This window comes from Cetorhinus maximus, chromosome 4 (genome assembly GCF_964194155.1).
Source record: "Cetorhinus maximus chromosome 4, sCetMax3.hap1.1, whole genome shotgun sequence".
NCBI classification, from domain to species: Eukaryota; Metazoa; Chordata; class Chondrichthyes; order Lamniformes; family Cetorhinidae; genus Cetorhinus; species Cetorhinus maximus.
This window is the reverse complement of record NC_135882.1, coordinates 123,138,023-123,152,605: the sequence shown is the minus strand read 5'-3', so window position 1 is coordinate 123,152,605 and position 14,583 is coordinate 123,138,023. Positions and strand designations below refer to the sequence as shown.

The 14,583-nt window shown below is 41.0% G+C and overlaps 1 protein-coding gene across 1 annotated transcript in view; it reads left to right on the top strand.

The window, feature by feature from the left end:
- Positions 1 to 5,076, top strand: part of pip4p2 (phosphatidylinositol-4,5-bisphosphate 4-phosphatase 2) — a 98,835-nt gene extending 93,759 nt beyond the window's left edge. Inside the window, exon 7 of the mRNA XM_078540722.1 lies at positions 4,043 to 5,076. Coding sequence (XP_078396848.1) covers positions 4,043 to 4,186 — 144 coding nt within the window. The 3' untranslated portion in view covers positions 4,187 to 5,076. The remainder of the gene's footprint in view (positions 1 to 4,042) is intronic.
- The last annotated feature ends 9,507 nt before the right edge of the window (positions 5,077 to 14,583 follow it).

Here is a 14,583-nt window from a genome sequence, read left to right as displayed (position 1 = left end):
TTCTTGGAAACTAACTTATATTGATGGCCTCTAATTTGCTCTTCCCCAGAAGTGCAAACATCTCCCTGTATTCACTGTATTAAAACCTTTCATAATTTTATAGACCTCTATTAGGTCATCACAGCCTCTTTGAGACCCAGCCTGTTCATCATTTCCTGATTATGTATACACACATGTGATTTTGATTCCAAAGTCTAAATCATTAATGTGAATTGTGACCAGCCGTGTTTCCAGCATTGATCCTATGGAGCATAACTTCCCACCTTTTGCCATGGTGACTAACTACTCTTTCCTCCTGCCATTCTGCCACTTGTCCCCTGCCTCCATGTCCTCTGATCTTATTAGTCTATTCTGGGGCATCTTATCAAAGGCCTTTTGAAAATTCAAATAAATTACACCAACTGCATTACCATTATCTGCTCTTCTCTGTTACCGCCTCAAAAAATTTAATAAGGTTAGCCAAGCAAGATTTTCCCTTTTGAAATACGTACGAACATATGAATTAGGAGCAGGAGTAGGCTATTTGGCCCCTCGAGACCCTCCGTCATTTAATAAGATCATAGCTGATCTGATTGTCGCCTCAATTCCACTTTCCTGCTTACCCCCTATACCCTTTGACTCCCTTGTCAATCAAGAATCTATCAAAGTTGGCCTTAAAAATGCTGAATGAGCAAGCCTCCACTGCTCTCTGGGAAGAGTATTCCACAGACTAATGACCCTCTGAAAGAAAAAAAAAATATCCTCACCTTCTGTCTTAAATGGGAGCCCCCTTTATTTTTAAACTATGTGCCCTATCCTGTCTCAGAAGGGGCAACATCCTCTCAATATCCACTTGCCAACTGCGCTCAGGATCTTATGTTTCAGTAACATCACCTCTCAGCATTCTAAACTCCAATGGATACAGGCCAAGCCTGTTCAGCCTTTCCTCATAATATAAGCCCTTCATCCCAGGAATCAGTTGAGTGAACCTTCTCTGAACTGCTTCTAATGCAATTATATCCTTAAGAGACGAAAACTGTACACTGTACTCCAGCTGTGGTCTCACCAATATTTGATACAGTTGTAGCAAAACTTCCAAACTTTTGTAATCCTTTCCCCTAGCAATAAATGCCAACACCCCATTTGCTGCCTTAATCACTTGCTGTATCTGCATACCAAGCCTTTGTGATTCATGTACCAGGGCACCCAGATTCCCCTCTACTGCAGTGTTCTGCAATCTCTCTCCATGTAAATAATATTCAGTTTTTCTGCTCTTGCTGCCGAAGTAGAAGAGTTCACATTTTCCCACATTATACTCCATCTGCCAATTTTTTTGCCCAGTCACTTAACCTATCTAAATCCCTTTGTAGACTCTTTATGCCCTCTTCACAACTTACTTTCCTACCTATCTTTACGTTATCAGTAAATTTAGCAAACATATATTTGGTCCTTTCACCCACGTCATTTATATAGATTGGAAATAGTTGAGGCTGCAGCACTGATCCTTGTGGCACTTCACTGGTTACAGTTTGCCAACCCAAAAATGATCTATTTATCTGTACTGTCTGCTTCCAATCCTCTATCCATGCTAATAAGTTTCCCCTATGCCATGGACTGTTATTTTGTGTAGTAACCTTTGATGTTGTACCTTATCAAACATCTTTTGGAAATCTAAGTGCACCACATCTACCCTTTATCAATGTTACTTGTTACTTCCTCAAATAACTCCACTAAATTAGTCAAACATGATTCCCCTTTCACAAAATCATGTTGACTCTGCCTGATTGCCTTAAGGTTTTCTAAATGCCCTGCTAGAACCTGCTTAATAAGTTCTAGTATTATTCCTGTGACAGATGTTAGGCTAGCTGGCCTGTAGTTATCTGCTTTCTGTCTTCCTCCTTTCTTGAATAGAGGAGTTACATTTGGTATTTTCTAATCTGGTGGGACCTTTTCAGAATCTAAGAAATTTTGAAAAATTACAACCAATATATCTACTATCTCCACTGCCACTTCTTTATGACCCTAGGATGAAGTCCATCTGATCCTGGTGCCTTTAGTTATAATTGTTTCCTTTAGAAAGGAATGCTGTACATATTGTAGGAACTCGATTCCTTTTATCCACTTTACCTATCTCTTGTGTCCAATTAATATTGGGGTAGTTGAAATCCCCCCAAGATGTTTATTCCATGTTTTTTACACAATTCCCTAATGTGTCTGTATATTTTATGCTCTACCTCCCTTCCATTGTAGGTGGTCTATAGATTACATCTGTTAGTGTGATTGATCCTTTATTATCTATTATCTCTCTCCATGTGGATTCTATTTTTGTCTTGCTGAAGGCTGCATTCCTTTTGTCTACTGTCATTGTTATCCCCAATAAGTACAGGTACTCCACCTCCATGTTTTCCCCCTCTATCTTTTATAAATGTTGTTCCTTGTAATGTTTACTTCCCAGACCTGTTTTTTCTGTAGCTGTGTCTCGGTAATCCCCACTATATTGGTCGGGTTCCTCTCAATGCATGAGTGCCTGCAGATCCCCTGTTTTATTATGGACACTGTGCATTAATATGCAGGCACTTTAACTCATTTTAATAGGAATTCCTCTCTCTTTATATTTAACCATCTTTTTAGAATCCTGTTGTATAACTCTATTTATTCCCTTGCCATCAATGTCTACCTTTTCTTGCCTAAGCTCCCCTTCCCTCTTTGTTTATATTTAGGCTGCTTGCATTTCTTGTCAATCCCTCCCTCTGTTACTAAATTTAAAGCCTTTGCCACCTCCCTTTCCGTTGTGGCATATGACCTATCTCTGCACAGCTTGGGGCTGGTTGGACTTCTTGACCTGGAAATTGGGCTATGATGATTTTTGCACATGCCATCGATGTGGGAGGGAGTGCGAGGTAGTTCATTTCTTTCTGTGAATAAATGATGAGGCCCAAGGCTTTCCAGATATTGGACCTCTTGGCCTTTAATTTATTCTTCCTGGTGGAGAGCCTGCTGCTGAAGCGGACTCTCAGGTTTGTGCATCCTCTAGTATTGTTAAAGGTGTCTCGATTCTGGGATTGGGTATAGGTTAGAGCAGAGTGGTAATTGGGATCGGCAATCTGGTCAAGAGCGATGGTGATGGATTGGGCGTGGGAGCTTTGGGAGGGAGGTGGGAATGGTGACAAAAGGGGAAGGGGTTAAGAGTGGCTTCTGCTAAGTTATGTTCTGTTAAGTTATTTGCTATGTTCTGTTAAGTTATTTGCTTTCCCATTAAACAACGAAAAACTCTACAGATGGTTTTGTTTTCCTTCGTAGTGTCTTTCTTTATTGAAGAGAGTGCTTTTAAACATCTGTTCGCATTTTGCACCAATACAATTTTTTGTTAATTAATGTACAGTTGATGGGTGGGTATGGATGCTCTTGAGATCAGTCAAATCTGTAGTTTGGATGCTTAGGAATGGCTAGCTGGTTGTCCATGTTTGCTCTTTTCTGCATGTGCAGGTAATTTTGCAGCACCGTTGTGGCATGATCTTTTTTTAAGAGGAAGTGAATCTGAAGTGGTCTGTGGAAAGCCATACAGTGTGGTGCACCTAGACTTTGAAAAATCATTTGACAAAGTTCTTTCTGAAGAGCCACTAAGCAGTGAAGATTCAGTGTGTAACTTGGAATGGATAAGAAATTGGCTGAAGGAACACAGAGCAGCTGTGCCAAAGTGTGGGGATTATTGAGTAATACTGTGATAAGAATTGGTGCGAGTTGGTTGGGGAGTAGATTCCATATCTTTCTGGAAGGCTGAACTAAGTTGGGAGAATGTATTTCCTCATTTATATTTATCATGCGATCTCCTTTATACTTGTCAGTTGCTCATGTAACTCAATATTATTAGTAAATTTAAATCAATTTATGAATGGTGTGATCAATTTGACAATCAGTTTGTTTACTTTCTACACTTAATGGCGATTGGTGGCTAGTGAATGAACTTAAAATAAATAATTCATGTACATGTTGAATTGTGATTTTGGCCTTCAAAATGTAAGGTAACTGTGTAAGATTTAACTATTGTCTCCTTTTTTTAAAGGTTGGAACTCAAGAATTCGCCAGACGTTACACTGCAACATATGTTTCCTGGGTTTTTGCTTATCTTCTAGGCTTGATCTGTCTAATCCGAGCTTGTTACTGGGGAGCCATTAAAGTTAGCTATCCTGAGCATACCTTTGCATAGACAAATCGTTCATCCACTGCAGAAAATGCAATGGTCTACAAAATCTTTAATTCCAAGTTAATGGACACTTTCAAGTTAATATAAATCAACTTCATAAACTGATTAGGTGCAAAGAGGATAACGGTGTTAGAACATGTGCATATTGCACTACAATGTAAGCAAGTAGACTTTTTTTGTTGCATGTTTTTAAAATACATGCCGAATTTAATTTGTTTGCAACGTGCAGCTTAATTTGTCATAGTTAAATTTTGTTGAAATCTGTTAAATCTCTATTGAAATTCTTTGCTTTTTCTGGTAGCAGTAGTATTTTTAATGTTTGTCGGTGCCACTGTTACTCTTTCAAAATGGGACAGAGGAACATCGTAACAAAACAATTTGGCTTTGTCCACGTCAGCATTTTTCTATACAGGCTTGATGTTTAAATTGCACCCTTGAATCTGAACATTCTGGACAAACTGCATCATAGCTAAGTAATAAAAATAAGTTCTATATGTTATATTTTGAATACTTTCATACTTTTTAGTATTTGCTTTTTAGAGTACAAAGCTTTTTAAAATGCCTATGGTGAGATTGTCAAAGCATTATGGTGGCAGTAGTTAGTGATGCTTGACTTATTGGATCATATTTATCTCATTGTGTAATTATCCATACTATAATCATTTTGACAGATTACTGAGCAGAAAAGTATCAGGAAAAGTACAAGTTTTTGCAATTATAATAGGATTACCTAATTTAAGAATAAACACAAACTTCAGCTATTGAATGTAATGTCAAAATTTGTACCAATTTAATCACAGACCCATTAACTATCTTGCTTTGCTGAACTGGATGCAGTCTTTTTTAAGTAAGGTGATATAAATTATTCTACAAATAAAACAAATATTTGTTGACTGTAGTGTGAATAATTTAATGACTGAACAGTTATGCAAATTTACAATGACAAGAGACAAGTTAGTTGTTTATTTTAAAATTGTAAAGAGGTATAGATGGGTTAACTTGAGTGGACAAAAATCTGGCAGATGGAATACAATGTGGGAAAATGTAAGGTTGACCACTTTAGTGGGAAGAATAAAAAAAAGCAGTGTATTATTTAAATATAGAGAAAGACTCTAGAATGCTGGACATAGAGGCCCAGATTTTCATGGCATTGAGCTAAGTCGCAAGGCATTTAAAAATGATGGGTGGGACCTGATTCCAGGATACTCTTTCCCCCTTTCTCATTTCTGGCAATTTTTGCTGGTGCTGGATAAGGGTGAGGATAGCTAGCTTGCAAGTAGCACTCCTGCCATTGCAGGCTCCATTGGGGGGTGGGGGCCTGGGGGTTGGTGGTGGGTATAGTGGGAATTTCAAGCTCTCTTCTCTCCCCACTGCATATGGAGTCAGACCCATTCCATTAGTAGACGTGGCTCATGGCACCTTAGAGAAGTCGTGAACCATAGGGGAGCCCTAGTCCTTAGTTAGCAACCAGAAAAAAAAATCTATTCAACATTCCCTTTGAAGCATATTGCCCCTCTTACCTTCTCATAAAGCTTTCAATAAGTCACAGACATTCATAATATAAATTTCTAAAAGCTTATATCCACTTAAGACCCCTTAGACTTATGTAAATGGGAAAACAGGCATTGAAAAACCACATCAAAAAATTACTATCAGATAATAGAGATGTCAGTCAAACAAAGCTATCATTCTCCTCTGTAAGCTGTGTCACCATTGCCTGCTGAGCTAAGTGGATTAGTTATTCCTGGATCTCAGCCAAGCATTCATAACGAGGTCAACTGGAAAAACGGATGTCACGGACATCATTTGCAGGCTTGTAAGTAGTTTTTTGTGGTTTTTCAATATCTGTGTATTTAATTCCAAATGATTAAGACGTCTGATGTGGATAACAACGTCTGATGTTGATAATGGTTGTCCAAAACAAAAACAGAATTACCTGGAAAAACTCAGCAGGTCTGGCAGCATCGGTGGAGAAGAAATCAGTTAACATTTCGAGTCCTCGTGACCCTTCGGCAGAACTGAGTATAGTTAGGAGAAGGGTGAAATATAAGCTGGTCTAAGTTGGGGGGGCGGGGGGAGAGAGAAGTTGAGGGTGGGGTGATTGTGGGGATAAGCAAGCAGTGATAGGAGCAGATAATCAAAAGATGTCACAGACAAAAGGATCAAAGAGGTGTTGAAGGTGGTGATATTATCTAAGAAAAGTGCTAATTAAGAATGGAAGGCAGGATACTCCAGGTACAGCTCTAGTGGGGGTGGGGTGGAAAGACTAACAAAGTTTTAGTTTTAGATTTAAAAATAATGGAAATAGGTGGGAAAAGAAGAATCTATATAAATTATTGAAAAAAAGGGAGGGGGAGAAACGGGGTGGGGATGGGGGGAGGGGGAGTAATGGTTGTGATTGATTGACGTTAATCAGAGGTTATAAGCTGAGTAATTTTCTTCAAAGTATGCTTTCAAAACTTCTGCTTATACAGTCAGTTGCACGATCATTTCAAAAACTTGCCAGACTTGCCAATGCCTCATTGGTTCTGTAATAGTGGGTGCTGGATTTGTGGGTATGAATGGAAAATGGGAGATGCAAGGGGGCATGAAAGATGTGAGGAGGCATGGAAGAGGCATAGGCTATGGGTGTGGAGGTGGTTGGGGTTGAGGGCCTGACAGTCATGATTACAACTGAGTTGAGGTTCCAGTAAATGGAGGTGGGCCTTCTTGCCTTCCTGCCTCACCGTCCGCCAGCCTCTGCCACCTTGGGCTTGCCTCTAGAGACAGTGGACCAGACCCCATCATGCCCTTGCCTCCCCAGAACGAGGGCAGGGGAAGGGCCTTAATGGAGACAGGTTTGTGAAATCAGGAACTTCTCTGACTTGCGCTTCCCATCGCCTTCATGAAAATCTGGCCCAGAATTACTCTTGTTGAATTTGATGAATTATTCTTGTCTGTTGCATGATATATAAAGAAAGAAAAAAATACATAAAGAAAAAGATTTCTGGAGCCAATTTGTACAGTTTCACCCAAAATGGGTATGAAGTCAACACCCAATTTAGGAATTTATCAGGTATTAATCCAGAGACCCTCAATGGATTGTTGCCAGAACCCATATATCTCCCACAATGTGAGAGGTTCCGTGTACAGATAGGTTTAATTACCTCAAGAGTAACAAGGGGTGAGTGCAGCTCTTCATTCTCCACCTGTCTAACCAGCACACTACAACAGCAATTTCAGGTCATTGATATGAAACTTTGGGTGGAATTTTACAGCCCCTCCTGCTGGCTGGTGTTTCCGGTCCCGCTGAAGTCAATGGAGTTTTGAACCCCACCCCCACAGCGACAGGACCTTAAAATTTGCCCGTTAGCTGTTCCATCTCCACAGATTCTAGACCTGCTGAGTATTTGCAGCATTGACTGTTTTTATTTCAGATTTTCAGCGTCTGCAGTATTTTACTCTGTTAGTACATCACTACACCCTTTCACCCCCTACTCCATCTCTCTCCCCTCAGCACACAATCTCAAGGACACACAGCAACACCTCTACTTTTCATTAAAACAAAATACATCTCTTCCTTTGCGCTCTTCACACCACACACTAACACGATTCTCTTCTCACATGCTGGCACTCGCATGGCCACTCAGTCCTTCTGACTTTACAGAACACACATTTGACGTTGCATTTATCTTTTTGCTGCCACCTCCCAACATTTCAACACTCACTAACACTCAGTTTTTCTGCAGAAGACAGTGCATAATATGGGGTAGCTGGGCCAAACCTGGGGGATTACCACCCAACATCATTACTTTCACCCAGACACAGCAAGAAGCCCCAGACTCATAAATGTTGAGGAAGAAAACCTAGCTCAGAAGGGTGTCTACAAATTGCTTGTGTCCCTTCAGTCAATAAAGCAAATATGCAGCAAGCTTTATGGATTCAAACTGAAGTTTTGAAACTGTCACCTGCAAATATTAACATGTCTCCACTTTGACCATAAACTTAAATAATAGCCACTATGTTGGTAGCAACAGATATACAGCAGCGAGTATCTGGGCCCTCACAAGTTTGAGCATGAGGAACCAACTAGAAAATAGGGTATTTTAGATCTAGTATTGTGCAATGAGAAAGGGTTAATTAATAATCTTGTTGTAACAGAGTCTTTAGGGAAGAGTGACCATAATGTGGTAGAATTTGACATGAAGTTCGAAAGTGATATAGTTCAATCTGAAACTGGCATCCTTAATCTAAACCAAGCTTGTTCCAACCTTTTCACGTGTGGGGACCACATTTCAATTTTTCTCTCACTCAGCGGGGGTGGGGAATGGTTGGGATGGTGGTTGATGAGCAAATTTTGGAAAGATAAGCTTTGGCACAGCAGTAAACATGAATTTCCAAAAAAAAAGCTGACGCATGAAAAAAAACAACTCGCTGAGCAAAAAAAAATCACAACAATTACTTAAAAGATGGCCATTAGAGTGAAAGGGTGAGCGTTTGTGTCTACCTCACTCCCAGACTCGGGGTGCTAAATCAATCACCCTCACCTCCTGTGAGAGTGGGGTGAATGAAAACACGGACTGGGGTTGAGTCAGACATATATATATATATATTCTCTCTCACTCTCTTTTTCTCTCTCTTTCTCTGTCACAAACTCCCTTTCTCTCTGTCTCTCTCACTCACAAACTCCCTTCCTCTCTCTATCTCTCTCGCTCTCTCTCACAAACTCCCTCTCCCTGCTGGCACACCTGTTCCCCTCACACACTCACTTGCTGTCCCTCCCTCCCCTCACACTCACCTGCCCTCCCCCTCACACACACACATCCTAATACTCATTCACCCTCACACTTGCTTGCCCTCATTCACCCATCCCCCTCTCACTTGCTCATTCAACCATCTTCAGACATATACACTCACTCACTCATCTTCTCACATACTTATCCATCCTCCCTGCACCCCCATGCACGCACTCATCCCCTCTCATTCGCACTCACCCATTCTCACTTGCTCCCTCCCTCACTCATTCTCTCTCACACACTCATTCACCCATCCTGTCTCACACTTGCTCACTCAATCATCCTCACTCCCACATGCACTCTCACCCATCCTTTCTCTCATGCTCTCATTCACGCGCTCACCTATCCTTTTGCTCACTTACCCATCCTCTCTCGCGCACTCCCCCTCATGCTCTCGCTCTCTCTCCTGCACCTCCCTCTCGTGCACCCTCTCCTCTCTCTCGCCCGCCGCCCTTCCCCGCTGTTATGAAAGTATAATAATTTTCATATTATTTCGGTTTATTGTAAAGTAGGTTTATAGGGGTGAGAATAGATGGATCTGTCTGTGTGATTTAATTACATTTGAAGTCAGGTAGACTGCAGGCTTGCAATTATCATAAGTTAGGCATAGAAATGTACATGATATGCTAATGAGTAAACATGGATGAGGTTAGCATTTAAGGTGTGAAGGAAGTTCACATTTCTAGGCAAGTGAAAGAGTTGTTTGGATTTCAAAAGGATGTTTGGATGTTTCCAACTAGCCAGATAAGCCAGGCCAAGCAGTGTGTTTATCTTTCCCAAAAGTTACTGACAATATTAACAACATGAAAGTTTTTGTATTATGGGAAAAGTATATTTTCAAAGACATATGGACCAATGGAATTTTCAGATGATAGAGAAACATATATAAAGGGGAATTAAAGGCTATGCTGGGAGACCATGTAAGATCCAACAGGAATGTATGAAACAGCATTCGGGAAGACTCCAGCATTTCTGCATGAGCCTGTTGTGTCCAGTAACTGAAGTTTGAGACAAGCTTTTTGGAATTCCACGTCAAGGAATACTGTGGTAACTTGTTGGCCTGCTTTTCAAATTTAAAATCTATTTTGGACTGTTGCCTTAAAGGGGATGTGTAATTTAGAGTCAGGTTAATTAGGAATTTTAGGATTTGTAATAGTATCAAGTAATTGTAGACTTATGTATGTGCTTGAAATCTTTTTGTTAATAAACATTTTAATTTAATTTTTTAAAATCTCAAAGTCTTAGTGGACTCAATGCTTCTGAATTCAATGTGCACATCTTGTAATAAATACAAGCCGTTGTCACAGCGTGGCCAAGTTTCCCTTGTGGATTTGGTCCACCTGGAACACATCACCTGCCACGTCATAACGTTGCTCGCTCACTCACTCTCAGTCACTCACACTCACCCTCTCAAACACACACACTCTCACCCATTCTCTCACTCCACTCTCTCATTCCCCCTCATACTTCCTGACTCACTCCTCCCCCCCTTACCCTGCCCCCTCACTCTTGCACCCCCTCACTCCACTCTTGCTCCCCATGCACTCTCACACTCACTTACTCGTGCCTGCCTGCGCATTGTGGGGAAGAGGGACCGGGTTGGTGTGCTGAAAACAGAGGAGAGACCTTGGGTGAGGCCTGAGGTCTAGTGGGACCTGAACACAGGCGCCCACTGGGGGAAAATGGCTACCGTCACGACCGATGTGGCCCGATCTGGGCCAGAGCTGCGGAAAGCAGCCGGAGCCACGGGAAAGTCTGATGAGTGGAGTCCCCACGCACTCCAGAATGACTCTATCTTCAAATACACTCTGTTCCCAGTGTTCACAGCTACTCCAACCCATGTTTGCTGCTGATTAGCCTTGAGGGAGAGTGGTTCCTTGCAGAAATTTTTAAACTCTCTGACCCGTCTGACTGGCATTTTCATCAATCTGTCTGGCAGCCATGTGTTGTGGGCCACTGGTTGGACAAGCCTGATCTAAGGAAATTACCTGTGTATGAGGAGAACGTTGGCCAAGGAAGATTGGGGAACTGCATGAAAAGATATGATGGTAGGCAGGCAATGACTAACATTTAAAGAATTAATACAGGGTTTGCGACAAGTTTACATTCCTTTAAGGTACAGAAAGTCAGTAGGAAAAGTGACCTAACAATGGCTAACAAGAGAAGTTAAAGATTCTATCAGATCAAAGGAATAGGCATATAAAGCTGCCACAAAAATTAGTAAGCCTGATGATTGGGAGCAGTTTAAAATTCAGCAAAAAACCAATAAATTTATAAAGAAAGAGAAAATAGAATATAAAATTAAACTAACGAGGAACATAAAAACAGACTGTAAAAGTTTCTATAGGTATGTAAAAAGGAAAAAGTTATTAAAGACAAATGTAGGCCATTACAGGCAGAGAATGGAGAATTTATAATAGGTAATAAGGAAATGGCAGAGAAACTAAACAAATACTTGGCGACTGTCTTCACAAAGGAAGATAAACAAAATCCCCCTGAAATATTGGGGAGCCAAGGGACTAGTGAGATTGAGGATCTGAAAGAAATTATTTGTTTTTAAAAAAGCAATACTGGAGCAATTTATGGAGCTGAAAGTTGATAAGTTCCCTGGACCTGATGATCTACATCCCAGAGGGTTGAAGGGGGTGGTTGTCGAGATAATGGATCCATTGGTGGTCATCTTTCAAAATTCTATAAATTCTGGAATGGTGCCTGCAGATTTAAAGGTAGCAAATGTGACCCCACTGTTTAAGAAAGGAGGGAAAGCTGTTAGCCTGACATCAGTAGTAGGGAATATGGTAGAATCTATTCTATAGGATTGATAACTGAGCATTTAGAAAATAATGGTGAGATTGGGCAGAGTCAACATGGATTTATGAAAGGGAAATAGTGTTTTTGACAAACCTGGATATGTTACGAGCAGAAGATAAGGGGGAACCAGTGGATGTGGTGTATTTGGATTTTCAGAAGGCCTTCGATAAGGTCCCACATAGGAGGTTAGTAAGCAAAATTAGAACTCATGGAATTGGGGAAAATATACTGGCATGGATTGAGGATTGGTTAACAGGCAGAGAGTGGGGATAAACTGATAATTCTCAGGATGGCAGGCTGTGAGTAGCCGGGTACCTCAAAGATCGGTGCTTAGGCCCAAGCTATTCACTATATCAATGATTTGGATGTGGGACTAAATGTAATGTTTCCAAGTTTGCTGATGACACAAAACTTATTGGGAATGTGTGTTGTGAGAAGGATGCAAAGAGGCTCCAAGGAGATTTTGACAGACTAAGTGAGTGGGCGAGAACACGAGAACATGAAAGGGGAAAAGTTTAGGGGGAACATTAGGGGGAACTTCTTCACTCAGAGAGTGGTGAGAGTGTGGAACAAGCTACCATCTGATGTGGTAAATGTGGGCTCACTCTTCAGTTTTAAGAATAAATTAGATACATGGATGGGAGGGGTCTGGAGGGTTATGGACTAGGTGCAGGTCAATGGGACTAGCGGAATAATATTTTGGCACAGACGAGAAGGGCCGAATGGCCTGTTTTTCTGTGCTGTAGTGTTCTATGGTTCTATGGTAGATGGAATATAATGTGAAAAAATGTGAAGTTATCCACTCTGGTAGGAAAAACAGAAATGCAGAGTATTTCTTTAAAATGAGGAGAGATTGGGAAATGTTGATATCCAAAGAGACCTGGGTATTCTTATTCAAAAGTCACTGAATGCTAACATGCAGGTAGTGTCACAACCCCCATAGAGACGGAATGAGTTTCCTAAATGGCCCAACAGAAGGAACCAATAAACAAGATTTCACTTTTTAAATCTTTTACTGTAACAAACAAACCAAAATCAACATATTTCAAACATTAATTTACAGGCAAATTACCTCATACAGAGAAATAAATTTCTCTTTGAATTGATACCCCAAATGATACTGGTAGACATGTAGCATCAACGGCAGTTCTAAAGTTTCTCCCAGCACTCTGGCAGTTTCATTGTTCCCTGGCACACTGAATCAAATCTTCCAAGGGCCTTCATGAACCACTCTACTCAGTCCGATTATCACCAGAAGGCATACTCCGAGGAACTCTCTCCCCCTCAGGTCACCTCAGTTCTGAAACACAGATTTCCAGACACTCCTTTGCCTGTGCTCTTGAATATATACCGTAAAACAGTCTAATTGACTCTGGTAAAACTGGATTTGCTTCTGCTACTACCAAGAGATTCTGTGTGAGAATGTATTTTCCCTGCCCAGTTACAGCAAACCCCAGATATAACTTGACACTCAGTTACCTGTCTATTTACCTTTGCCTGAGTTAACTCCAATTTCCATAGCAAACTATCTCACATGAGCACTTCTCAGAAATCATCTCAGCATTGCCAGGGAACCACTTTAATTTATTTTCACTTTGGATTCAAAGGGACCTTAACAAAAAGAAAATGCAGGCCTTTCCCCAAAGCACAAGTTTCATCACACCAGATCTATTGTGATCCCAGTACCTCTCTATTGTATGCTCAATATTGATCTTGATTGTCTACTGGCATGGATTACACTTTTGGTGCACATGCTCAGTGGGGTGTCATCAGGCACATCCATAGTGGGTATCCCTTGTCCTCTGACAACCATCCTGCCATTGACCTGGGAGGGCTCAATATTGGGTGAATGATAGACTGGCACAAGATAGTTGTGCCATGACATGTGCCAGGGCATCTAGCAGAAAATTGCAAGATAATTTTTTTGATTGCCTACTAGCTGCACAAGGTGGAGTGGTGAATGTTGAATGATGAAGGTTGCTGGCTGGCATTTTGGAACCCCTGCAACACGCATACAGTCAATAACATGCTGCATATGGGGGAATGCAAGCACTTCTGCAAATCCTGAGTTTTCTCTTGTCAGCTGTCGAGGTCAAAGGAGAATGTAGTGGTCTGCCCTTGCAATAAGGGTGTGACGTCTCTTGCTTAATTCAGCTGTGCAGTGAAGTCTGGGAGCTGTTGCTGATTTCCTCAAACAGACTGAAAGGAGTCTGCGGCAAAGAAATTAAGGGCTGTTGTGATTTTAACCTCCCTGCTCTGTGCCCCCTGAATCCAGCAGGTAGTGTTGCAGTGGGTTGCAGAGGTCTGTACATCTTGAATGCAATCTTCCGAGACAAATTTCTTCAGGAGGATCCAATAAAGTGTCACCTGGCCTTTATAGGCTGTATATTGGGTATTGACTTCCATGAGCAGCCCCCCTTACCAGCTGCTTTCAGGTTGCAGCTGTTGCTCTTCCTCCATCCATAAGAAATTAGCAGTAATAGTACCCATGCTAACTTGTAGGGTAATGAGCTTTAAAAAAGTATGAAAGCATTGTTTTTTTACAACAATCCAAAAGCTTTATATTTAATACCAACCTTTCATTCTAGATTTATTTATTTAAATGGGATTCAAGTTCTCAAACTTCCAGGGAGGGATTTCAACTTGTGCCGTCTCTGTACTACTAACCGTATAACCACTATATGACCACACACTTTTTGCAGAACTTCTATGGCCTTTGAGATGAACTTTGACTTGGAAGCAACACAGTAAGGAAAATTTGTACTTCTAAAATGTCTGGAATCTAATCGATTCTTACAGGGATCAATTGTAATT